This window comes from Mugil cephalus, chromosome 17 (genome assembly GCF_022458985.1).
Source record: "Mugil cephalus isolate CIBA_MC_2020 chromosome 17, CIBA_Mcephalus_1.1, whole genome shotgun sequence".
In the NCBI taxonomy this organism is placed as follows: Eukaryota; Metazoa; Chordata; class Actinopteri; order Mugiliformes; family Mugilidae; genus Mugil; species Mugil cephalus.
In genome coordinates this window covers 18,129,087-18,156,204 of record NC_061786.1, presented here as the reverse complement: position 1 = coordinate 18,156,204, position 27,118 = coordinate 18,129,087, and the positions used below count along the sequence as shown (strand labels likewise).

The 27,118-nt window shown below is 41.0% G+C and overlaps 1 protein-coding gene across 3 annotated transcripts in view; it reads right to left on the bottom strand.

Annotated features, from left to right (window-relative positions):
- Nucleotides 1-959: 959 nt before the first annotated feature.
- The window catches only part of dnmt3ab (DNA (cytosine-5-)-methyltransferase 3 alpha b), a 36,480-nt gene continuing 10,321 nt past the window's right edge, over nt 960-27,118 (bottom strand). For 2 of the 3 annotated variants that reach the window (XM_047610825.1, XM_047610824.1), the window contains exons 5-23: nt 21,586-21,632; nt 20,017-20,163; nt 13,815-14,264; nt 13,186-13,344; nt 12,853-12,960; nt 12,403-12,559; nt 12,140-12,286; nt 11,212-11,256; nt 10,839-10,918; nt 10,610-10,722; nt 8,065-8,248; nt 7,879-7,963; nt 7,418-7,563; nt 6,581-6,671; nt 6,320-6,468; nt 5,815-5,900; nt 5,398-5,467; nt 4,414-4,532; nt 960-4,275 (exon numbers count right to left, since the gene is read on the bottom strand). In XM_047610825.1, coding sequence (XP_047466781.1) covers nt 4,134-4,275; nt 4,414-4,532; nt 5,398-5,467; nt 5,815-5,900; nt 6,320-6,468; nt 6,581-6,671; nt 7,418-7,563; nt 7,879-7,963; nt 8,065-8,248; nt 10,610-10,722; nt 10,839-10,918; nt 11,212-11,256; nt 12,140-12,286; nt 12,403-12,559; nt 12,853-12,960; nt 13,186-13,344; nt 13,815-14,264; nt 20,017-20,163; nt 21,586-21,632 — 2,525 coding nt within the window. In that variant the 3' untranslated portion in view covers nt 960-4,133. The remainder of the gene's footprint in view (nt 4,276-4,413; nt 4,533-5,397; nt 5,468-5,814; nt 5,901-6,319; nt 6,469-6,580; nt 6,672-7,417; nt 7,564-7,878; nt 7,964-8,064; nt 8,249-10,609; nt 10,723-10,838; nt 10,919-11,211; nt 11,257-12,139; nt 12,287-12,402; nt 12,560-12,852; nt 12,961-13,185; nt 13,345-13,814; nt 14,265-20,016; nt 20,164-21,585; nt 21,633-27,118) is intronic. The other variant, XM_047610826.1, reaches the window with a different exon arrangement.

The window sequence follows — 27,118 nt, the reverse complement described above, 5'->3', positions numbered from 1 at the left end:
AGTCGGTCTCCATGGTTTCACTCACTATAGCGAAACCACGGAGACAGGTAAGCTAAAGAAAGCTAGCTAGCATTATCAGAATTCCAACTTTATTTAGAAGCACAGCACTTAAGAAATGTTTTCACCCCTTACCTAAAGAAGTTAATCAAACGTTAATTTAACGTAGCTACAAATAAAATATTCTGCATGAGTTAGTGTCAGTTTCTAGCGTCGAATTGCCACCTAGCCAATTAGGCTAAACAATCGATTTAGCTATGTAGCTAATGTATTTTTAACTGATGTATGGCTCATGTATGTAACTTTAGGAGGGTAATAAAAATATAGCAGAAATAAAAGTGGGGGGTTAGTAGGCATGATGGTATATTTGTTATGTTTAATATTAATTTAATAAATAATGTTTAGGTAGGTCACTGCGGAAGAGGGTTCATATACATCCGTGTATTTAACGTTAGCTTAAGATTACATCAAGCTAGTGTTAGCTTAGTCCTGCATAAATGCTGCATTCTGCCGTACTTCATACATACACACACACACACACACCTGTTGTTTTTATACTCTTTTGTGGTATGATGGGGCTATTGGATTAGCTGAAGTGTGTACGAATTGGATTGGTTTTAACATTATTTCTGTGCTGTTTTCACTGGTTACACACATTAAGATGCTTAAGGTCTGCAACCATTTACAGATGCTTTAATACAACTACACTAGGATGGGTACATTTATTCAAATAGACACTCACTTGTCTAAATATTAGGCACACCAGTCCAAATACAATGCTTTCTAACACACCAGACCTGCAGTAAATTCCCTTTTGTGACTGAGATAGATAGATAGAAATGAAAACACAATTGAATTAACATCTCTAAACAAATGCTGGATACTATAAACGTCATTAAGACTTAGTTTTCACTAGTATACCCAATGAACTAGCGAGTGTAAATAAAAAAGGAAATAAGGAGTTTTTTTTTGCACAAAAACAATACATTTATTCAAGTGTTCTCCAGCACAAGTACATACGGAGCCTTTTATCTTCTCTCTGGCCACTAAACATAAGTATGGGGAGGGGAGGTCAAAGTGGAGAATGACTGCTACATTTGCTGTACGAACTGGTTTTGAGGATAAGCGTATAGGCCATAAAACAGTTATGACAGAAAGGAAGTCACATAGAGTGTCAACAGTATCACCAAATATAGAAGAATTGACCTGCCTTGAACAAAATGAAATGTTGTTTCTGATAAAAAAAAAAGAAAAAAAAAAGAAAAACAAACAAGCATAAATTCAAAACAACATTCGGAAAAAACAGACATGGAGAATAGTACGGCATGGAATGTAGGATTAAGAAGCGATGCGTATTAAGCATACATTATGCTACAGTAAAAGTTATTACCGTTTTTTTTTTCTCACACAATTTTCCCACAGATAAGCACCAACTACAGCAATCTCTAGTCTAAAACAATATAGGAAACCTTTCATTATTTGTTATCCTTATTTTTTCAAGTACAAATTTAAAATGCCTTTGTTAATATATTTATATGAGTGAAATAATAGTTCTTTTCCATTACTACAAGGAACTTAAAACAGTCATTGTCGAGAGACGTGTTTATTTGTCTTCCAATCAAATATATTTTTTTTCTTGATTAGATAAAATGTTTAGCACCATCGGAAACACCTACAATCCCTCTTTTTTAAAGTCTTACAAAAGGAAACGGAAGCAAAAAACACCACCGTGTAGGGCTGTGCAGCGAAGTTGAGAGCGTTCACCTTAAAGCTGTCCATAGGCCAATGTTTCGATCGCACCACATCAAATCTTGAGGCAAACAAATCGGCATGAATGAGTTGACTTGGAGTCTCCCTACATCTAATGCTTAAAGCAAGTTTTGAATCAAATTTGTCACTTGATTTTTAATCTTTCACCTAAGATTTTTGTTTCTAATTTGATGATATATATTAGCAAAGAATTATATTTGTACATCTCATACGTAAAAAATAAAAATAAAAATGAAAACAGCAACCAGAAAACTCTATGTACAAAATGTACAGACATGAGGGGATGTTAAGTATTATAGGAGGAGGGTGGGGGAGAATAACATCTGGATAAAATATCACATGGCACGAGGGCGCATTGAGCCTCAGGTGCCAGGACAAAAATGATCTCAATAAGGTCACTTAAGAAATTAATTACATTAAGAAATTAAATTTCAAAATTTTGAATCTTAAATATGATATAGATAAGCGATAGCATCTGTTTTTAATACCCTCTTTACTCTTTGAGTGCTGACGTCTTCGGTCAAACACTGTGTCAGTTTTTCGTTTTGACAAACTGCAGCCTAAATCCTCCATATTTAGCTTAGAGGTTACAATCAAGAGAATTTAGTTTGTGAACGCAATCCAAATTTGGATCAGCACATAAAGATTTGCCAACATGACGACTACGTTTTTTTTTATCAGGGAAATATCAGAGGCCCAACTGTCCTTCACAGGGGACAAAGTATTTAACAACGCAGACGACACAGCACTTAAACTCTGTGTTACATTTTACAATCTTAATAGAAATAGACATTCGTTGAATTTGGGTGCCAACATACTGTATCGCTGCTTTAAAACAGAGAACAATATTAACGATGGTAAGAAGGGAAGGGGGTCACAAATGTCGATCCATCTACTGCACACCGAGTCAAATAACATGGGTTTCACATATCAAAATCCATTCTTTCACTTCTATTGGCACAGCCCTACTGTATACAAAAAGTATTACACGAGGGTAGATCAGTTCACATCATAAAACTAAAAAAACAAAACAAAAACAAATAAACAGAAAAACAATTCACGAGAACCAATATCTTTTTAAAAAATATCAAGAAAAAAAGAAAGTATACATATAAAAGTGCTTTATAATGTTGATAAAACAGCACAAAATTGCTATAAAAAGTTAGAAGAACTTTGTGAAGCCGCACCATATTGTTGAGGAGTTGCACCTGACAGTTTTTTTTTTTTTTTTTCAGTTTAGAGAGGTGGAAGTGGAGGAGGACGGTTACCCGGCCTGGTCACCCTCCCTCCAGCGACCACGCTTACTAACAGTTGTACAGTAATGTCATTGGTCAGGATGAAACTAGACAAAAGTAGCTCACCACAGACTTTGATCTTAAGTTATTTTCATCTTTGAATGACAGAAAACATCATTTCCCATGTGGCTAGCTTCACTTTCTGTTTGTGCAGACCCGGGCGGTGTGCCCGAGCGTAGCAAGGCTAAGAGAAAAATGAGCACCAGTGAAATCTGTATAAAAGCTGTAAAATGCAGAAAAGAGGATAAGCTCTATTTTGCAATCAAAGGTCTGTCACTTCAGTGTTTCCTTAGAAGTGAACGTAACGGCACAGAACTGAATTTGTTATTTCATTTAAATGTAAAAACATCAAACATATATATATTTTTTTTTTCCAGCAACAGGTTCAACAGCTCCGTATTGTCTAAAGTTATAAGTGCCACATGGGCTATGATGTTTCTCATCATCTTGGAGCACCATGGTATTGTAACCATATTACAGTAGTACCTTTATTACCTTCAGCTGTGTATAGAAACTGTAAACAAAGAGGTATATGTGATCTGGTGTTTTGGATTCTCAGAGACACGGCTCTCCTGACACTGAAGAAAATCGCCTTTCTCCTTCACATCTGTGAGGCTCAGTAGCTGGAAGCATGGCCGCCCTGCAGATGGGGATCTCGCAGCGCCGACATACAGTACGCTCACACAGCAGAAACTTTTCACATATCTTGAAATAAAAAAACAACTATTTCCTGTCTTTCTGATGTTTCCCATTGCGTCACCTTTCGCGTCTACGATACATGTTTAGCACTTTTTTTTTTGTCTCAGTGTCTTGAGAAGAAAGCATAGTCTCAAGTATAGCTTGCACAAACAAATCAACAATACTTGATAACACTGCTAAAAGGTAAAATGACATATCAAAATTAAATAGAATAGGAATTACAATAAAATACAAGAAATAATGTAAAAATCTACGACAATGTTTCGCTCGCAAATTATACCAGGGTATAATTTGCGGATCAAAGCTCTTATTTCTAGTCACAACGTACAGTTGTAGTTCCTAAATGGTTTTTCGAGCAACTTTTCCCGCCGCTCAAACACAGGCAAAGTAATCTTTAAGTGGTGCAAAGAGGTGGCGGATAACTGGGACGCTCCATGACCTGCCCAGGAGCCTCTGCCTCGCCAGTCGGCTCATGTTGGACACATCCGTATAGTGAACGGGGAAGCCAAAGATCCTGGCAAGAGCGACCAGGAGGGCAGACGGGGGAGGAGCAAAAAAACAGAAGACAAAGAAAGACAATCTTGAAATCCTAAACTCATAAAACAACCATATTTAGCAGTTTGAAGGACAACCCTAATTTTTTTTTACATACCTCTCCATCTCAGTGCACCAGAGTATGTCTTCCTTCTCGTTCATGTAGACGGGGAAGTGCTGGTCCTTGCCCTGCTTGATGGAGTTAGACCTGGTGGTGATGGTCCTCACCTTTCCAAACTAGTGGAGAGTAAAGAGAACAAAAACATTAGTGCATTAGTGTTTTTTTTACTGCTACCAAACACAACATACCATTTCTATATTACTTAGCTCTTTTTTTTTAATGGGTTAAAATCTGGAAATGAGGGACCTGTGTGCAGTTATGAACGTGGCGTCCAATGACTTCTTAGAACCAGGGTTCCTACGCATTTGAAGTTTCAAAATTCCATACTTTTTCCAGACCCTAATTTCCAAACTTCTCGATAGGGAAAAAAAAAAAAGTCTATTAAATCCGTTTGAGTAAACAGCTGTGTATCGTGTAAATAAATGAAGGAATTAATAGTTTGTTTTTATTACTCCATAATTTCCAGAAGATTCAAGCTAGGTAATGTAGCTCATACAAATAAGTTAAGACCAAACCCAGATAGATTCAGTGCATGTTTTTTTTTTTTTTTAATTGTAAATTGTACATGAATCATCCATCTACGATCATGTATGTAGCCTACTGTGTGCTCTCACAAAAAAAACATAAACAAGTGGATCAATCCAATATTTTTTTTTTTAAATATTCAGAATTTAATGTTTTAGAAAAGTGAACGGTGGTAACTGTCTTGGAAACATTTTCCATACTTTTCCAGACCCATAAATTTATAAAATCAAATTCCATACTTTCCATACTTGCGTAGGAACCCTGTAGAACTGACACCATTGTGCAAAGATTTGTATTCCTGAATCAAACTGCTGTTTATCATCGGATATGATATTCTATTGTAGTTTAGAGATGTGATGCATCACAGAGAATAATGGTAACACATTTCTTTCCGTCATTACATCAGATTACTGGTGATTATTTGCAATACAATTAATGTTAGTTTGTTCATTGTACCTTAGCTGTTCTGCCGTGTTCTAAACAGTCCTGGAGGTCCAGCCTGTCAGTGTACATGGCACTCAAAGGCCTGAAAAAGGAGACACGGTTTACATTTAGGTTTTCTGAAAAAAATCAAAAAAAAAATCAGACCGACAAAGTTCTTTTAAACAAGTCTCCAAACTCAGTATCAGGCTACAGCAGAATAACGGCCAGGTGACACAGTTTGGAAGTAAAAGACTTCAGCCTTACCTTTGATCCAAACTAAGCCAAGGCCTCATCAGTTCATTACTTTAATTGTTAATGCATGGCTGTTACAGTTACTACTTTCTCTGTCATGTTAAAAAACAGTTTTATAAAAGCAGTCCCTCCTGATTTTCTTCCCTTTCCATTTGCTACGTCAGAGACTGCCGCTTCCCTCACCATTCACACACCAACCTGTTCATGCCAGGAAGGTTTCCCCAGAAGTAACGGGCACGGTGGGCAGCTGACACCTCCTTGGCGTCGATCATCACTGGGTTGCACTGAAAACAAAGGTAGGACGTTATTCTGTGCTTCATCGTGTTATACAGCACAATTTAACTTTAGAGTCAGTTCAAAATCTAAAAATTGGCAGCTTAACTCCATTCTCTACAGTGTCCAATCATTGGAAAGTGGAGAACACTTTTAATCTAATATACCAAACAAGATCTTCACAGGGCTAAATGCAACATAGAGAGCAAAAGACTTTCATAAATACATTGAACGTAGCGTATTAAATCTAAAACATCAAAAGGAAACAGGGTCAGCGCTCTGTTCTGAAACACGGCAGCTAAAGTTAATGAATTAATACCACAAGGGGGCATTCATAATCCATAAATCCTTATATCTCTGGTATCACTTCATCCTCTCTCTACAGCCTAGGATTATATCCACTAGTTATTTAATACAGGTAGCAGCTCACCTCTAAAAAGCGAGATATGTCCCTCTTATCACTTACACCCATGGCGACCACATTTTCAAAGAGCCAGAAGAAAGGCCTGTCGTCCCCTTCCTTCGGCCGAGCCTCGTGGAGCAGCCTGTAAAACTCAAAGAACAGGCGGCCAGTGCCCTCTGTGGGGCAGAAAGAGTCATTAAAGTGTGGAAGCAGAAGCAAAGGTGGCATAGACTGCTGCTTCGTTACATAATCGTATAAAGTAAGGTAAATGCACTTGTTTACACATACCATAAAGACCCTTCCTAGCAGGATTGACAATCGAGAGGTCGTTACATGGGCTTCCACCAATAACTAGATCAAAAGGACCCCACTCCTGTATCTGTAGAGAGATAAGAAACAGAGTTAGAAACACGGAGATAAAGGCGGTGGGTGTGTAGTTAATGAATCTTGTATCGCCAGCATTGAACTCCTCCAACTTACAAGTATATTGTGCAACAAATGAACAAAGAAATACAGATCCTAGGGTCCGGTAAAAGTTTTCTATATTGTCTTCTAGGCTCCACTTTCTACCTTTACTGAGTCTGTACACGGCGTTTGTGAGGCTTTGAGGATTGTTTCTGTGTCATTATATATCGGCCATGTCAGGGAGTCCTGACAGACAATAGATGTTGTTATGTTTGCGAGGGTTAGGGTCCACTGCTTAGGGTCAACTGCTGCTTTTGCATTGCATCAGAGCAATTTATCTGCAAGTTGGGTGTCATTCCTTTAGTCTGAGATTAGGACTAAAGGAATCTGTGCATGTTAAAGCAGTTTTTATGTGCTAGTCTTGGTAAGTTTCAAGAAATCTCCAGTTTTGTTTCTTGTACAGGTTTCCATTAGTCTTCCCAATGAGAAGTGTCTCATTTTACACTGGACTGTGTATTATGTTGTTGCTGCATGCAGGTGTTTTTGTCAGTGTTAGGATCAGTTCAGGTTGACTGCATATTGGATCTGTTCTAGTTATTATCAAGCTTCCTGGGGTTGGGCCTGACTGTGCTTTGACTTTGACTTCTAGTCTTCTAACTGTTTTGTATATATCATTATTCCTTCTACAAGTCCAAGAAACAAAACAAAACATTAACTCACATGTTTGCGTGTGACGTTCCGCACGTCGCCCACATACATTATGCGCCCCTGATGTCGGACAATACCCACAGTGATGGAGTCTTCGCACACTTCAGATGCCACATAGCGATCTATTTGGATGCCAAGTTCTTTCAGCACCAGGAACCCTGCATGGGAGGCAGTCAAAGGTCTGATCAAAGGATACTAAAAATAAACCTGCAAACTTAAGTAGCCACTGTAGCCCTAATAATAATAACAAAAAAGAAGATATAATTAATAAAATATAATTAATAAAAAAAGACCATTTAACTGAACCTATGAATCAGCCCCTATGAATACTGATATTAGTCACAATAATACTGCAATAACTTTGATGTAAAAAGGAAAAGACTAAAATGATTAAACACTGTGTTGTGTAAATTGGTACAGGCAGAACAACTCATGCACAGTTGCATTAACACAGAGGGCAGTTCCTTACTAACCTGTTGCTATGCCATCAAATAGCGACAGGACACGAATGGGCCGCCTCCTCTCCGCCATGACTGGGGGGTAAAGCTTTGGTGCATCCTGAAATACAAAAGCACGGATAGAGACAGTGAGTCACGCTGGAAAAAGACTCCTCTATGAGATAGTCAGTGAGATTTGCCGCCTAAAGTTGAATTACTCACAAAATCCTGGTCGTGATTATTTGCAAAGAAATGCTGGAGGCGGACGGGCCAGTCGGTGCGACGCTCCAACAGACCAAAAACACCCTTCTGACTGCACATGTAGCAGTTCCACGGATCTTCTTTGATGGCAGCATGGGCAGCTCCTTGACCAACGAGGAGGTCCACGCACTCCACGCAGAAGCACCTGAGCACATTACACACTTTCATTTTATTGCTGCGAAACGAAAAAGCAATTCAGCAAGTGTACAACTGTCAAAGATGGGCTTGTGCCGACACAACAAATGTTGGGAAAGCAACAAGGAATTTGCTCCATTTGACCCAGCCAACCGCCTCTATCAGAATTCCCACAAATGTGCCTGTAGGGGGAATAATCTCATGCTGCTGGGGATTTCTGAAGAAATGTTTGATGTGGGAGAGTAAGTTTTTGTAGTTAGAGCCAGGCTTATTTTATCTAACTTGGAGAGGCCACATAGACCGTGGGTTGCTGGTGTCTCTTTGTACTGAATATAGTTTTGTAATGAGCGTATGTTAATAAGAAATACAACCAAGCATTGTAGCTAATTTCTTCTTTGTGCCATGAAAACACACACAAATGCACAAATTGGTAACATCTTCATTGAAATAAACTGTAGCTGTATTTGTAGCTTATTTCGGGACGGTCCCATTCCCATATCCATGTTTTATATTTGGATTAATTTGCAGCTGAAAATGCTTCCATAAGAACGAGCTGTTTGGTCCTGTGTTATCCCCCTGAGACCTGAGCTATAGCTTGCTATGCATTTTTAATTTCTCCAAGGTATTTGGGATTAGTAGGACGCAAGAACTATAAAAAACTGAGCATCATCTTTGAACAGGAAGTAGTTTTTTGGAAAAGGTTATGTCCTCATATGTGGTCACAGGGATTATTTCACTGTATATTGTAATAAAGTCACCAATATGTAACAAAATATAAAACTGAACATGGCCGTGCAAAGACAGAATTACAAATAATGAATTCCCAACGTCCTCAAATGAGTATTTGCAAATTAGTGAAGTTATAGCTCGTTGCTACTGATAGAATTTGTTGCGTTTGTGTGTCACTTTAAACTAGAAAAGTTAATAATCATAAATAAACAACAGTATATAGTTATGAGGACATCAGGTTTAAATGAGCTGCAATAAAACCTAAAACTTAACATCCCCATATGAGGACGCAGGGTCTCAAGAGGTTAATGCTGGCAACAAAATTCACTTTACTGCTGTTTAGCCTTTGGATTTGTTAACAGTAACAAATCTTATCACATATCTTTGTCCTTAACCTTTAAAGTAAGTTCAAGCTGGCTGAAGCAGATTCTTAAACAGTCAGAGGTCAGAAACACGGCACGGCTGTGTGCAGCTTTACACACAGTGTACAAGGCCTTGTTTCAATTGTTTTGAATGAGGAGCTTTGAGAGGCAGCGAGCTATCATCAAAATGCCATTATCTAAACACACTGCAAGTCATTGTTTTCAGATTGGTGCAGCATGTCGCTGACAAGGCTCAATCTATTCTCAGTGGTAGTTTTCTGTGTGGGGATACTTCATCAGACTATTTCTGTATAATTAACAGTGGGCTAGTCAGCTGACACACAGAGCAGTCACACTTTATATGGTGTATTATTGGTCATTAGCCGCTTCTCCTCTGGACCTCCGTGATGGTGGCTGACATCACTGCTAAGAGATTTGTGACCCACCACAAAACCTCTATTGTATATTCAGTATGAGCAGAGATGGCACAGTCCCACTATCTGCACTGGAAAAACAACTGTAATTTAGAAGCAGTGGCTTAGCAACTACTTATTTATGTAGACATTGTGTATTTCTATCCTGGAGATTTACTTGAATAATTAGGGTCTTAATTGTAAATTTCTGAATATTTTCACAACCCAGACAACCACATCGATTAGTTGGGTTTGCCACACGGCTTCAGAGTTGTCTAAATTTACTGCAATAGCAAAGAGACCTTGGGAAAGAGTTTAAACCCGCTAAATAGCTGAACATCCTGGCAGAATAAGCTAATTATGTAAAGCAAGGAAACATTTGCAAAACATAAGACATTAGACAAGTATTAAACTCCAGTAAGACTTCACAGAAGCTGAATATTATTCCAGATACAGTGTCTTGTAATATTCCTAAAAACATGTGAAGATCTACTTAAAGGTCTTTCTTGAAAATTTATTAAGATCCTACATTCAGCCACTGCACTACCTCCGTGTTTACCTTTTGGGATCAATTCAGCATAAGATCCCCAAAGCTTCCAAAGTACAAACTTGCATCAGTAGAGCAAAACATCACGTCAGCCCTTAACAATAGTATGCTACTATGAATGAACCTCAATACTTCCAACTTAACAGTAAAAGTCTTATATGTTAATTTGAACTCAGGGCAACAGAGTGGTAAGTTTACTTCTGTTGTAGTAATTGAATTACAAATATGAACACATATGCTATATCAACCCCAAAACAACTGTAACACACAGTGGCCTGGCGTACAGTACTTCAGCCCCCCTTACAAAGAAGAAACCTCACCGACAACAGTTGTTGTTTCCGCACATGAGCACCTCCCGTCCACCGCAGCAGATCGTGCAGTACGACTGGTAACCATCGTCATCATACTGATACGCACATTCTAGGAAGCAGTTCTGCACGAGGACAGTAAGAAGAAAAAAATAAATGAGCAGAATCTGGTGAGGTCACAACACGTGTTGCTTCAAATATGTTTATAATTAGACTTCAAACGATCTTTATCACAGCTTACCTTACAGCTCTGGCACATTCCTCCAGCAAACAGAGGGTGCTCAAGGCCAACGTTCAGGCTTCCACAGGAGATACAGATGTCTGTAGAAAGAGGAGCAGTTTGACAGTATTTAGAGGTCAGAAAGATGTGAACACTCCAATATTGCACTTGAGTGAATTTATTTGAACAGCAGTGACCAGGTTTAATTAACTTAGCTGGTATGTTTGTTTTTGGAGAGAACGCACAAGGGTGTCAGTAAGGCAGTAAAAAGCATAGAAATGTTATTTATTCTATTTTTGCGCTTACATAATTTTATGAACACGCATGCACACATTTCTGCTGCTTTGCTTGTCAACAACAGGGGAGTGTGTAAGGCAGAGAACACGTTACTTACCCTCTATGCTGCGGCACTTTTGTCTCACTTCATAGACAAGTCGCTCTGAGAAAGAGAAATATAGGTTAATAAAATCAGCAGTCAACCACTAATATTGTGTTAAAACGTTCTCGTTTTAGTTTAGGTTTTAAGTTGTTTATAAAAGGGTAAATCAGAAAATATGTAGCGAGGATAGAACAAAATTAAAAATTAATAGCTTTACAACAGATCATCTGAGGAATGACACAATATTTTCTAATACATGAGCATTTGGCTTTGGTATGTAGGAAAGGGGTGTTGAACTACTTAATTTCTTAATAACAAAAGAAATCACACACATAGCATTGGAAAATATTATAAGATTTTGAAATTGCTCATGCTTATAAAACACCAGTATCACATTCTTTAATTTATAGGATTACAATGTAACTAGCAAATAAAACAGTAAATTTACAAACTTATTATTTATGTGAAATTTGAAACAAAGGGGCCCCAAAATCAATCCCTGTGGTACACCAAATTCCACCAAAAGTGGGGATACTGTATCATCATATCTCTCTCTATCTGTTTTTTTTTTGCTATGTTTAGTTACCTTTTATAAATTATAAATTTATTAATAAATTGTAAATAATAAAAACCTAATTTTGTAGTTTGTAATCCTGTTGACCCATCAATTTAAAATACAGGTTTAATTTACTGTTATTACACAACCTTTTGTGATTTTTCAAATAACTTTAATGTTCTGTAATGTCGCAGTTAGGAGAGAGGATTGGCTTTTGAGTGGTCACATCACTCACTTTCTTCTGAAATCTGGGACTCTAATGCAGCCCTTGTCCATACCCTTCCTCTCAGACCACTTAGACCGGTGTACAAGTCACCTGAGACCATCCCAAGGGACAGGATAAGGAGTTCATGACTCCTATATAATCTAATAAATGAGGCACCTTACCTCTTGTCCTCTCATCAATTATGTCCTTGACCTTGGGTTTCTCTGCTGTGCTTTTGCGGGGCTTTTTGGCAGGAGGAGGCGTATAGGCTGCCGCTTCTGGCTCCACCCACATCTCCGGGTAAACCTCTTTGTATGGGTTACGCTCCTCTGGTGGTGCAAACGATGAAGTGGTAACACATGGCAAGTTTGAATCCTCAAAAATAGAGGGTCAGTAATAATAATAATAATAATACTAATAATTAATAACAATGACTTCCTCTTACCCTCTTGTGGCTCTAAGCCTTTGGGTCCAGTGGGTTGAAATCCTGTCATTGCCCAGTCAATCATCTCCTTGTTCAACATTTCCACTGATTTGGAGGTCTCTGTCTCATCACTGTCAGGGCAGGTTATGAAGGTTTTTCCTGCACGGCTGCCGGCCACCTACGAACACATGAAAAAAATCACTTTGAAAGCATCTTTACAACAAAGATTATCCAGTGATTTAGCGTACAGTTACCTGCAGTACTTTCCCTAAAAGGGAGGATCATTTGTTGAGAGCAGTCATTTTTAAAATTAAATGATTTTGCATCTGAAAAGTGTGGTAACGAAAGGAATATTCCTACCATTTTTTTTTTTTTTTTGGACACATGGCACAAAATTAGCACAAGAATTAAAATGTAAGACATGAACTATAGGTTACATTAGGAAGATGTCAGCACTTCTCTTATGCTCACCTGTAACACTTCATAGATGGCTTTTTTGTACATGGGCTGCTTGTTATAAGTTGGTTGGTGAAAGGCATTGTAAAAGGAACTTAAAGGCATGAGTTTCTCCACACAGACCTGTAAAAATAGAAAGAATAATATTGTTTACTTCAAATCATGTTGAGTCAAAAAGAGTCCGGAGATTATTACGTATTATGTTTGTCAGAGAGCAGGCGGTTCAGCAAAAAAAAGAACTGGTATGAATCGTGTGGTTATTAAGTGAGTGGCTGCCACTATGGACAGAGCTATGAAAAACAAAGAAATCACCTGACAGCAATACCAATGCTTGCTCTAAATGCTCACCACTGAGAATTTGCCATCTCCGAACCACATGACCCATCTAGTTCCCTCCGCCGCTCTGCTCCGTCCTGTCATCCACCAGGATACGATGCGGCCCGGCCACCACGAGAACCCTCGCAGTTTCCCCCACACCAGCTCGCCAATACCAAAACCGCGGCCGTCCTGCAGTCGAAACAAAAAGCAAAACCTCCGCTCTGTATTCACGTTTGAGCATAGATTTAGATATATTTAACTAAGAGACACATAGATTGGGTTAGATAAAAAAATTGTATATTATATCAAACATTTATAAGACCTTGTGTATCATGTGTATCATCAAACTTAATATATGAAGAAAATGATTTAATAAAACACAAGTTTGCAGATTTTATACATAAAAGTCTGTGAAAATAGGTGTAAAGGTTGTATCGCACCTGTATAATGATTGGGAAAGTGACATTTCTTTTTATTCAGACATAAAATATCAACATACGTTTCATTTATAATTGAACCCATGATGCTTACAAGGAAAAAAAATATCAAAAGTAACATAAAACACTCACGATACTGCAGATTATTTGACATCTGCATGAACTATCTGACCGTTGCAACGCACCTGAAATGAGTGTGTTCGTGCCCAAATGGATTTTTACCTCATATTCGGGTTCAGTGTCTGCAGACTTGGGGGATGTCTTGTCTCCTCCTCCGATGGCGACGGGCTCAGGGGTTGTGGCCACAGTTGGAGAAGCTGGGTCAGTGGGCTGCTGTTGCTGTTGCTGTTGCTGCTGCTGTTGCTGCTGCTGTTGCTGCTGCTGCTGCTGCTGCTGAGGCGACTGCTGCTGAGGCGGCTGCTGATGTTGCTGTTGTTGCTGTTGCTGTGGCAACGACGGTTGCGATTGCTGTTGATACTGAGGCTGAGGCTGAATGTGCGACTGAGGCTGAGGCTGTTGTTGCTGTTGTTGCTGCTGCTGCTGCTGCTGCTGCTGTTTTGAAGGCTGTGGGTGTTTGATTATTGAGACCTCCTCTCTCCGGGTCTCTGTTTCGCTCTCCTCGTGATCCTTCATGGCATTCATCGCTGACATCAGTTTAGCCTTTTTCTCTGCCTGAAACACACCGAAAGCAGAGGTGAGGACACAATGTTCCATGCGGATCCGCTCGGTTTCTACACTGCAAAAAAAATCATTCTTAGAAAGCAAAAAATCCTTGCATTAAGAAACACATCTTATATTTTCTTCAGAGACAAGAAAATTTAACCCATTGGCAGATTTTTTTTTCTTAATACAAGATGATTTTATTAAATATAAGAATATTTTGCTTCTTTCTAGTAATGCTGTTTTTGCAGTGTAAATATAACAACATTAATCCACAAAAGCGCAAATTAAACCGTGAAATTTCAAACTTAAAGCACAGCTACAACATTTTGCTCAGCTAATCATTGCTACCAAGTCAATGCAAACTGTCGTGGTAAAGATGACCAACAGATCTAACCAAGAACGTACCAGTCTTTTAGTATCTGAGACTTAAAGCTGTAGTTTTTTTTCCTACCTGCCCTGATGCTGGCCCAGCATGAGCCTTAATCAAACTACATTACTACCACATATAGTATAAGCAGAGACCGATAGCTTTGGAGCCATTTAGCTGCACATTTTAAGTGGTTCACCTCATCTCTGCTGTGTAAATGCAGAGTAGGAGTCTGAAAGCCTTTGTAAACACATCTTTATCTCAGACTGTGGGGCTTATTCATCAACAGTAGTGTATACAGTAACTCTATAGGATCCAGAGCAGCAGCGAGAGTTCAGTGGGTTTGTGGTACCTGACACTGAACCTCTAGGTCGATCAGAAAGGACGAAGCGCAGCCGGGCCTCAAGCCTCTCACAGTAAATCCCCAACAGCTGCACTCGTTCTGATGTCTCTCTCTCTCAAACAGACACATGCACACACATGCTAACTTTCTTCTCCTGCCTCCTTTTTCTCCTGCTCGCACAGAGAATGTGCGCAGCCCCATATGTAAACACATGTTGGTGATACTATAGGCTCCATGTGAGCGCAGTGCTTCACAGCTGTGCTTACTTTCTCAAGTGTTTCTCAGGTTCTCAGGTCTCACACATTCTGCAAATGTCCAGAGCTGGAGTGGGTGCGTGTGGGAAGGAGAGGCGGAGGGGGAAAAGAAAAAAAAAAAAAAAAGTCAGAAAGGAGAGAGACTGAAAGAGAGCGTATAGTCCTCCACAGTCCTCCGTCCTCTCCCCAAGTGTGACTCGTAAACAATAGCGCCTTTAAGGGGAGGTGGTGCCGACACGGCGTGGGGAGGGGTCTCAGAGCAGAAGAGTAGAAACATGTGCTCTTCAATCAAGAGGCTGTGGTTTATAAATATCTGTACTGTAGTGCTGGATGGATGGTTCAAAGCCCGTGGCCATATGTGTTAGGCCTCTTGGCTCCAGCGAAGGCACACTGGAGTTAGTGTTCGACAGGCAGCTTGGATGTGTGGTTCCAGATGGTAAACTGCAAAAACTAACAAATGTCAGTTAAACTGTTATGCGCATGTGGAGGAACAATCTTTAGTCATTTCTGCAAGTGAGAAAAGTAGTCGCTGGCTCGCCCCGGATGGCTGATAAGAAAAGGATTTGTGAAACTAGTCCAGGGAGAGCCTCTTCATCTCCGCTGCCCAGTTATCACGGTTATACTCAGAGATCTGTAAATGCCAATAAAGCCGTTGAGCTACTGCTTCTGTGCTCATTTTCGGTGTGTTTAGGCTCAGGCTGTCTCCAGGGTTCCTTCTCCTCCGAGCCAATGAGAAAGTGACGTTGAAAATGCCAGTGGGGGAGGAGAAAAAGTACAGTGGCTATAAGAACCAGATATTTGTCTCTGGACTTCTTCCCAGTTGTAAATGCCCCCTTTTGGGGGCCTCACAGTGTGTGTGCAGCTCCACCAGCAAGACAGCCCCTCCGAGTCTAAAGGGGAAAATAGGAAAGGAGGCAGCGGAGACACAATGTGGTCTTTATCATTTACACACGCCTGCCCGTCACTGACATCTCAGAAATACAACCACTTTATATCCACTGTCACGCTGAACCGAACACAAATACCAAAAATGACAGCACACATACTGTATTTATATAAACACTGCGAAGCATATGTGCTGGAAACACCTACACATTTTCCCCATGTGAAAAAAAAAAACTACATTAAGTATGAATACCAGGGAAGACTGTGCTTACAGTAATCATGGAGTTTGTTATGGATAGAGTGAAAACAGAAGCTCTACAGGCCTCTGGCACGGTGTAGAGACATGTTGGGTGCACAATAAGGGATAATCTGACTTAGAGGCTCTGCAGCATGATACCCTGAGGGCTCAAGGGGTGACAGAGTGCACTGGGAGCCAGGAAAAAAAAAAAAGAAAACAGATATTGGTCTCTGGGGTGTGCAGATGATACTTTTACAATCCAATCGGGGCTGCACTGGTTAACAAAAGGTCACATTTACTGCGTAGCTACAGTTATTTATAAGACAACACTTGTCTATTATAAGGCTGTTAACTTTACGAGGAGAATTTCTTAGTCTCGGAGGGTCAAAGACTCAGACGTGCAGTGCCTGACATGAAACAGCATTGTGCACATGCTCCCAAAAAAAAAAAAAAAAACGTATCCAGCAACAAAGTAGCAGCTTTAGAGCAGCACCTGGACACAAAAAAACACCCAGGAGACTCAGATTAAAGGTAGAAATTACACGAAACAAACCGTCGGTTTACATTACTCCCTCACACGACGTGATGTGACACAACACAAAAGAGTCTGACCTTTGAATGCATTAGTCCCTCATGTGGAATAGATAGGAGAGACGCAGGGGGGGGACTGGTTTGTGTAATTTGAGGAGGATTATACAGTTAGATATGTCTTCAGTGCAAAGACCTATGCTTATCTGCTGAGCAGGACTGTGGAAACTGTACATACTCCCTTATGCAACAACAGGTGTAGTTAACAACGTGCATTAGGTGAAAATGCTGCAACATATGACTCTTAAACACTGAAAACGTCTGCTAGTTAAGGTGGCTAATACTCTCTGGATATGCACAAGTGGCAGGTTCTGTTGTGCAGCGATGTGGCTACTGCATTCATTAGCCTCATTTTAGCACAGATCCCTACAAAGGCCGTGTATTTCATGAGTGGCCTTGGGGGGTCACACTAAAAAGAGGCCATCTGGTTCTCATTGTATTGCGTCCTTTTAAGAGATAATTAGGAATATTACAGAGTCAGCCATGAATACATAAACATGAAGCCACAAGTGGAGTTGTTAAAAAGCTCCCTGAAGAGGCTGCTCGGTTTTCTCCAAAGCCCCCTAAAATCGTTTTAAGTAACCGTGTTACCGTTCTTAGAGTAAGTCCGGATTCAGACGGAACAAAGTACACAAAGATAGGAAGGAAGGGGCTTTGAGGCCTGCACAACAAATGTTATGTAAGGTGATATCATGCTGGGTTTGTCGAAACAGCAACATTTTGAAGTTAAATGTAATTGCCCTCGAAAAAAAAAATCTACTATTCTGACATTTCTAGGAGCTGCTCTGAAGCAGGAAATAGTTTCAGCGCATATTCACCCCACGGGAAAAACTTTTTTTTTTTTTTCATGCAAGCAACTTTTTCTTCAACACGGCTAAAGCCTGCTCCCTCTTCCTTTTTTAAAGAGACGGTTTCCCTTTAAGCCGTGCATAGCAGATGGTCCACAACAACTCTCGTGGAAATACCTGAAGTCAGCATATTCCCCCTCGCTGAAAGCAGGCTAATCAGACATGCACGCTATTCCCCCGTGTTATCAAACAAACAATGCAGTGCACATACCCATACACGCCAGCGTGCAACCCTCATAGTCCAGTGTGGGGCTTGAGTTTTTTTCAACCCCACTCTCGGGGTAGAAGAGATCGCTTAAAAAAAGAAAGCATGAACATTTCTTTGTCTGGGAATTCAGGGTCAGGTGATTGCCGACAGGAATTCTGGTTGGCTAGAGAGGCTGGCTTGTTGGCGACAAGCCAAGAGGCTGGAAATTTGCTTCAAACTTCATCTTCACCCTCATATCCATAGCACAGAGTTCATTTCCATAGCTGGGGGAGGGGTCAAGAGAAGAATGGGGGAGGGAAACAGAGAGGGAGCGACGGAGAAGTCCACTGTAACGCAAGGCACATGAAAAAAAAAAAAAAAAGAAAGAAATCCTGGAGAAAGTGCAAGACGCCCGTAACCCTTTCAGCCACCATATTGTCCCTGCTGCACGAGTGTGCAACAGGGAGACTCTCTGTAGCAGCAGCGGATTTACAACTAAAGGCTATGCATCAAATTAGTGCACAGGAAAGAGCTTTCATCCGAAAACAAATCAGTCTTAATGCAAATTAGATCAAAGCTTCAAAAAACAATCAGGCACATTCAGCATTTGCATTTTCCAAATCCTGCTAAATCTCAACCTCAGGGAGCACGTAGAGCTACGTGCTCAAAGAATTTTTAGAAAAAGTGGACTTACTACTTGTCTCGTATTTTACAACATTTCACTTGTGGGACCCCGGCATGTCCTGCTAATTTGGCAATATTTCCTCCCTGGAGACACTTTTATGGCCGCTCCCTGAGCCTTCACCAGAGGAGAGCAGAGGGAGGAGGGGAGGCAGGAGAAATGGAAGACCCCATGTTGATACTACAAAGACTCCTAGTTATGTAACCGACGAGGTTGCACTACATCACGTTACTACCAGGAGTCATATTTATTTAACGTGACTAAGAAAGCAATGGGGAGAAGACATTTATAAAGGTTAGATTCATGCTGTGTTCAAGTTCCAAAAAAGAAATCAGAGCTTGGAAATTTAGTCTTATTTGCTAAGAGAACAAGATGTGAACAAGCATACGTGTGAGTTACGGAGAAACTAATTTCTCAGTAGTAGTTTTGGATTTTTCTTGACACTTCACATCATTCTCATCAGCAGGTAGTTTTTTCTAGTTTTCCGTCTAAGCAAAGGGCGCCTACAAATCTGTGTGAAAAAATGCAGTAGCTTCATTTATTTGAAGGAGGCGGGGGTCCTGTACAGATAGATCTGGCAAAAAAAAAAATTGAGCTGGACCAGGATGCAACATTATCCAGCACTGGCCAATTAGTTATGCTCGAGTACGCAGTCCTGAATGAACTACTGGAATGCTGAAAAATGAAAGATGTAATGACTGCTCCTGTGCTATAAGTTCCCAGGGCATTATACATTATAAATCTGGCCGTGACGACCTCCTAAGTCTAAAGAATGTTAAAAAAAAAATTTAAAAAAAGAATTAAAAGACGATTAAGGTGCAAAGCATATAAGTGCAGAGTCCCATGTTCAGTTTGCTACATCATATCACTCTCCCTCTTCCATGTTCCCGGCCTCTCTGTCCAACAAATACTACACAATAGTAAAAATGTCACAGTGAGGCAAACAAGATAATTTTTTTTTTTTTTTTTACTGTGAACTGACCCTTTAATCTTGGTTCCTTTCCCCTCAGCTTTGAGACATCAAAAGCAGTCAGAATTATGCAAACCTATATTTAGTAAAACATTTTCATCCAGGAAGCATTTATCATGTCAAGGCATCAAACAGATGTGATCATCACAGCTGTGTGCGAGCACGCCTCCGCTAATACAATAGACGAGCACAAAGCCAGGAAACTCAGGAGCTGACTGAGCCGGTGGCTCTGAGAAATCCACTGAAATAAATGGTACCTTCATGAGATATGAAATGACCCATCAAATACACTTGGCTGTGAATGCACCACAAGCCCTATCTTTGACCCTGGCGGCTTTAGTTATCGCCTGTCACTCGCCCTGCTGTCTGTGGTGGCTGGGACAGAGCAGGGGTACTCACCTCCATCTTCCACTTGGCCAGCCACTCCTCTCTGGTCCGCTTGCTAATGTAATAAGGGTCACCAGCCTGGAAGGTTATTCTGGGCATGGGCCTCTGACGAAGGCTGATCTCCCAACCAACTCCCCCTCGCAGCCTGCCTCGACCTCCCTGTTTAAGGTGTCGAAAGCACAAAAAAAAAAAAAAGTTAGCTACTCGTTTTTGATTTTTTTTCCTATAAGTGTTTCTCGCATAAGGAGGCATCCAGATTTGTAGTAAAACTGTGCATCCAATCTGTCGCTAGAGCCTGTGACACAGATCCTAGCGCTTAATTTGTAGCTGAGGCGACGGGGTCGTCCAATTTCTAAAAAGATGACTCACATGTTGGTGTGCCGTATGGCGCTATCAGCTTGTGATCGGTCTGGCAACAAGAAACGGTGCCACAACGTCTAACACCACAACTTCCTGAACAGTCTCAAGGCCACCAACACCGACGTATACGAGAAGCTCCCAAGTGTATTTGATATTTCAAATTTATACACCATTAGGTACCATTTCTTTCACAAGTCCAAAGGTAAGAGAGTACATATTTTGTTCTGGACTTTGCAAACAGGTGACTATGAATAAGACCTAGTGTAGCAGTAGTGCAGATACCTACGGTATAAGTTGGAGAGCATGTGGCCAAAACGTCAATTGATAAATACGCTTAAAGGAACATTTTGCGTTCTTTGCGATATTTAAATGACAAATCCTTTTGACACAACCAGACTGGTTCTCTCTGATGGTAACAGGTTCTGCCTTCTGTTATATCGCTAAGTGAAACATTTACCATGTTAAAGGAATAGTCCAACAATTTGGGAATTCAATGTTTTGGTGCATTTTCTTGCCAAGAGCAAATTGAGGAGAACATCTGTCTTCAAATGTACTGTTTAGCTAGAGCAGCAGGCTAACATAAAGATATAAAGAGTGGAACCATATAATGTGGGTGTAGAAAGCAGCCAAGCAGGTGAGTTAATGGTCCACCAGTCAGTTCCACGTAATAGCCAACTTATTTTTGCATTTTTGCGCCTTTCAGTCTGCAAATAGTTTTTAGCCTTTGTATATATATATAGATAGATTTTAGCTTTTTGGGGTTTCCCAAAACCAAGATACACATATACATCACCTAACTCCCACCAAGTAAACAAATATGTGTGTTTACGTAAATGCTAAATGTTTCCTAATAAACCACAGTTGTGCAAAACTGCTCTTAAACTCCACACCAACTCCACTTAAAATACAACATGTTCTATGTTGAAGATTAAGCGGTAACTGGATGGACGGACATTTATAACATACCGTTATCATAGAATTGGGTGAAGAATCCAGATATATTCAGTAGTTAAGCTTCTAAAAAAACTGTCCTTTTTCTACACAAGAAAACACTTTCACTTCTGATTAGTCTCACCACAAGCAGAGGATACACGGTTTTAGACAGGAAAGGTAGTTCACCCCTTCAAATAAAAAAGGAAGCTACAGCCCTGCCAAGTATGTCAATCAACTAAAGGGTTTCATCAGCCAGAGAACAAAGACACAACAGAGCAGAAATCTTACCTCGGTCTTGACTGCATCACTCCCGTCCTCCTCCTTGTGCTCCACATCTAGAGAGAAGACAGCGACACAATGGATGGCCTGAATCATTCATAGGGGAGGGGAGGAAATGGCATCGGTTTTCCCTGTATTTGTGTTAAACTAAGGTGGCCGCTCATTCATCAAAAAAAAAAAAAAAAACATGACGCATTTATTAATCTCCCCCTCCGTGTCGTCCCATTAACTATATGTTGGCTCAAATTTAAGTCAAATGGATAAAACTGCTGGGAGATGCTGGCTCGGGGGAAACTCCGTATGCATCCTCAGAGCTCAGAAACGTCTGGGATTACAGGATCTTGTGCACCCAGGTGCCATATAAGGGTTTGATGCAACCCAGAGGGTTTGGAGTTGCTGCCCAGGTTATGATGAGGGTGGAGAGTGGCCAGGTTTACTTTGGCAAATGTCATACTTCTGACCTTATATCCCCCCTTCATGAGACTCACAGCTGGCTGTTATTAGCATGGTCCCCTCCCTCACTGCTAACGCTGAGCTGTAAAGGCAACAACATACTGCTTCACTCCTGTGACTCTGGGGCTCAATATAATCTCTGTGCCAATCTAGAAAAGCTTCAATTGCATCAAGACGTCAGTCTCTTGGTGCGGCAGATGAGTGTATGATAGTGGGGAGACAAAATCTGGTAAAAGCTTGTTAGTTTTGATGATTTTGAACAGAAAATGGAAGGAACATCTATCTACTGAGCATGCTGCGTCAATACTGAAGTCAATTATCTTACAAAGTGTAAAAGTCAATAATTTACACAGGAAGTCTAGTTGAGCAATTCTGAGAAAGTTGTGCTTGGACTTTCCAAGGTCATTCTTGACTTTAACAAAATTATCTCACTTCGAGGTCCATTTATTACAAGGTTTGGATCATGTTACATGATTGCACCGCATTTTATTCCGGTTATTTCAAGCGCTGAGCAACTTACTAGTCATCAGTACAAGTACACTCAATCTCCTGATCAGTGCCCTATTTGAACTGCACTTGAGTTTAACCACGTTTTCTACCCCCATTGCATTTCAAAGTAAATTATTTTCCAGTTTTATTCTGGTTTACTAGATGCATTTGACACCTACAGTTATAATCACAGCCAGTATGGACCAATGCCTGTGCCATCAGCTCACCATCTTGACACTGATTGGCTTTGACTGTCTTCCAGCTAAATTCAGAAATAGTCAAAGAGGTGGAATGGGAGTCATATGTGCAGGTGATGCCTAAGCAGACAGCTAGCAACCTGAGAGGGCGGCCACCTGTCACTCAAAGGGGCCATGCATTCCTGCCTGTGGATATTAGCTAAAGATAACAAAATTATGGAGCACATATCTGCTGCAGAGTTGGGAATTTTAACGTGGAGGTCGTTTTGGTACCAATCTCGAGTGGCCATTTTAAGGAGCTGTAGTTTGGCTTCAGTTTTCATCCCTTTGTAAAGGGCAAATTTAAATATATACTTTTGACTTTTGTTCAGGCTGCATAGTTTTTGCTTTGAATTTTATCGTTTACTGACCAGCTGAATTAAGGAAACATTTGTCAACTCGTGAAAAAATACGCTTGCTTCTTCCACCACTGATGTATTGTGATTCAGAAGTCTCGACATCTTTCAGCCCTTCTCTTGGAATGACAGAGGAAAGAAAATGCGGTACATATGAAATTACAAACCAAAAGTGAGAGATGCAGCGGCATCAGCAGGGAGAAGATTGTCAAAAACAGAACAGAAAATATCTGGTGCAAATGTGCAAAGAAACCGCAGTCTAATAAAAATATCTCAAACACAGTAAAAGCTCCACTTGGGATTTCCCATTAACTTGGCCATGATTTAAGATGTGGGGGTCCACAACAACAAAGGCATGTTATTCATTCTTTAGCGGCATTGTTTGCCTGTGTTCGACAGTGCAGTGAGGGGGTTAGCCAGGGAGCATGGATACCAACCAACTGAAACACCAGGGCAGCAGTCAGGATTCATGATTCATGAAAAGTTTCCCCCCACCGCAGCAGCAGAAAAACAGATAAGAAAGCCAAAATCAGCTTAATCACAGAGGCTCAAATCGACACCTCTGGTATTACTATCACAATGTTTAATTTGAATGAAAGCAAGTGTTTCTAAAAGAGCCCGGGCTCAGTGATATGACACCCGCCGAGTACACACACATCATCCAGGCAGCTGTGCCCTGAATTAGCATGGTGGCACAGCCTGAGTAAACATGGCTATCTGCTGAGTCGAAGCCCAAACACTATCATAACACTTGAGCCCTGAGAGGCTAAAGACAACTTTTTGATGGCATGTCTTCGGCGCAGCCAAAACTGGTTTGTCAGTGAAGTACTCTACAGACCTGTCCAAACAATAGTGCGCTCTCTTAGCAGCCTCTTCAAGTTAGTTCCATGTGTGAGCTGAGCCCGCTGCGCCGCGCCCCCACCCCTCGCCCTTTCTTCCCTCCACCCCTCTCTCCTGGTCTCCTTGTACTCATCGGGAATAAGTAACTATATAACAAATCGGTGAGGCATGCAGACTGCCAAGGTCACTGGGTTTGCGAGGGGAGCTGGCTAATGTTGCCCGTGGAGAGTATACCTTGCCAGTTTGAGCGCGTTCCAGCTCTAGTATTGCTGGAGCTCGGTTCCACTCCAGCCGGAGCTCAAATCCTTCCTGTGCCCTCCAGATGGATAACAGAAACCCTGTTTAGCTGACTATCGATCCACCGCACCGCCCCCCAACCGTTGTCTCTCCTCTCTGAGATGAATATACCAACACTCTCCACGAATGTGTTCAGTTACAGCATTAGCGTCTCCTTGTATTCGTCTCCGTGTCTTTCAATCCCAGTTCCAGTTCAGCTGATTAGCTCACTTACAGTAAGTAAATCTGCACATCATGCAGGTGCAATAATATGTGGTGTTTTCGCACTACCAAAGGATCACTCAGCAGTTAAACTCTTGGCAGCGCTGTGACAACATTTTGCTAATGTACTCTTAATTAAAAATGTGTGGGCCTGTTTTTAAGACCCACACTATGTCAGCATTGGACACCTCCCCTCTCGTTTGTGCGCTCTTTACTGTGTGCCTGTTGGTTTCAGTGAATTATTTGATGTGCTAATTGAATGGCTGCTGTGTCAGTGTGCCAACGATATTACCAGCAAACGGATGCCAAATAGCACATTTGTACAAGTATGCAAATTAACTATTCATTCTGAAATATTGTCAGACTTAAGGTACTTGCCCGTTCGCAGGCGTGTCGCTAACATCTGCTGCACTCTTTTGAGGACTTGCAGAGTGCATGCAAACCTCCGACCCGAACATATCTGTATGTGGAAGTTGTTTCTCTGACTTTGTGGCTAACAGTGTCCCCCCCTCCCACCCCCCACCCCACCCCCCCACTACTTACTTAGTTCCTCTTTCTAACAAACTGATGATAGTTACCCTTATGCTACAAGTGCCACGCTGTTTAGAAACTTAAGTTGTGTTCGATAAAAATAAAAGCAACTTTTTTTAGGTTTTGCTGCATTACATTCGACAGTGTCGGGAAACGTGTGGTCAGCTCAGATGCTGTGAAGCCAGTCAGTCATGGCAGCCGAAGCGTGAGAGTGATGCTTTGTTGTTTTTGTTGTTAGTGTGTTGTGTGCAGCAGGAGTTTCAGCCCAACTGTCAAACTGTTTGCATCTTCTTATTGAGTGAAGCTGCAACCAGCAGTATTAAAGTAGTAATGCTGTAATAACCCACCAGTAATGAGGTGTACCTGTTTTAATGTTTTAGTAAGGAAGGCGGAGGTCACAGTGAGCAGACGCGATACAGAATAAAGAACCTGAATCTGAACAGATGGCATAGTTACGGCGTCTTTCTGTTAACACAGCGATGCGTTCACTGTAACTTGATGTGCACCACCCCAGAAATAGAACTAGCGTTGTTGCGACGCAACAACTGTGATTGACAGGAAGTTCATTTCTTGTCCGCGTCTCTCACCAGCCGGACAAGCGCAGAACATTCTCTCTCCTTCCGCGTCCTACACGCCATCTACTCGTACGCCTTGTTTCTTTTCTTTGCGTTGCAGTGTTGCGTAACGCCATTGAACGCATCTGCTGACTATGGTTTTAGCGCCACAACAATGCCCACACACCAGAGCTCGAGTATTAATACTTACAACAGCTCCGTGTGGGGAATAAACCAAGCTAAAAGCTCCCTGCGATAGTGAAACTGGCCTCCAGCACACCCACTACACCTACTACTATCCCGGCTTTTTTACTTGAAAGTTAAGTAACAAATCCTAGAGGCACAGATCAGGTGAATGCACAGTGCAGACTCAGTTTGTAAAGACTTTCTGGGCACGGGGCCATCCACCTGGCACTGCCCCCGACGGGGTGGCGGCCACAACAGAGACTTGTCAGCTCCCTGCAGGGGGCCGTTGCCAGGAGACGAGTCGCTCCTCCCCTCGATTTATTTACCACACCAAGGTCATAGCTGGTGTCTCTGTGTCCGAGAGAGGGGCAAGAGAGGCGCGTGGCTCAAAGAGAGACTGAAATGCACGAGTGTGTGGTATGCGTGTGGGGGAAGAGAAGAGTGGGGGAGCTAAGTGATATGGTTAATCTCCACCTTGGCCTAAAAACTACCTGTCAGCACCACTTTCTCACAACACTACCCCCCTGATTTATGTCATCTCTATATGCTAATGTAATCCACTGCACTGTGGCTGCTGCAGCTTCACTTGAAGGGAACCCAAATTCTATCCACACGTGAAACTACCTCATATAAGAACGTGCACAGTTTGGATTTAAGATGCACACGTGAGGTGCGCTATTTAAACGAATTATGATTGAATGAGTTGTTTTTTAACAATCACGTGAGGAAAAAAAAACAAACATTTTATACCTTGTTGCACTTTGACAACTAACGCAAAACCACAACATTCTCCAGATCATGTCCTTTGGGGACCCTTTGTTGCATCATGCATTGCCTCTTTCTCAATCTTCATTTCCTGTTATCTCTCCGTCCAATGTGCACTGACTAATGATACATAAATTGCCAGCAGAGTATTTGGAGGAAGAAAAAAATCTATTCTTATTTCAAACAAAATTAATTCTTTAATCCCTACTGTTGGACTCTGTAGGACCTCGAATTAGCCACTAAGTAGATCATGGTCGCATATTTAGGTTTCTTTGAATGTAGAACCAAAAGTCTAAAAACAAAGAAAAGCAGCAAATATTCACACTTGAGAAGCTGGAAGAGCTGACTGACGGATTCTATTTAAATCATACTTTGTGATTAACTTAAACATTAATGAATTTCGATTTGAGTAGATCCAAAGTGATCTATTTGGTCAATCTCCTTTTCACTCGAGTTCCACTTTTGTCCTCAGCGTACAGTGAGGGTTATTTAAATACCAAGTGGTTGTGCAAATTGAAAGCACTGAGTAGACCACACTGAGACGTTCAGAGGAAGTGAGATAGCACGCATGGTATTCTGTGTAATTTGTATAGTATAGAGTTCAACAGTACAAACACAACAATCATTTCTGATT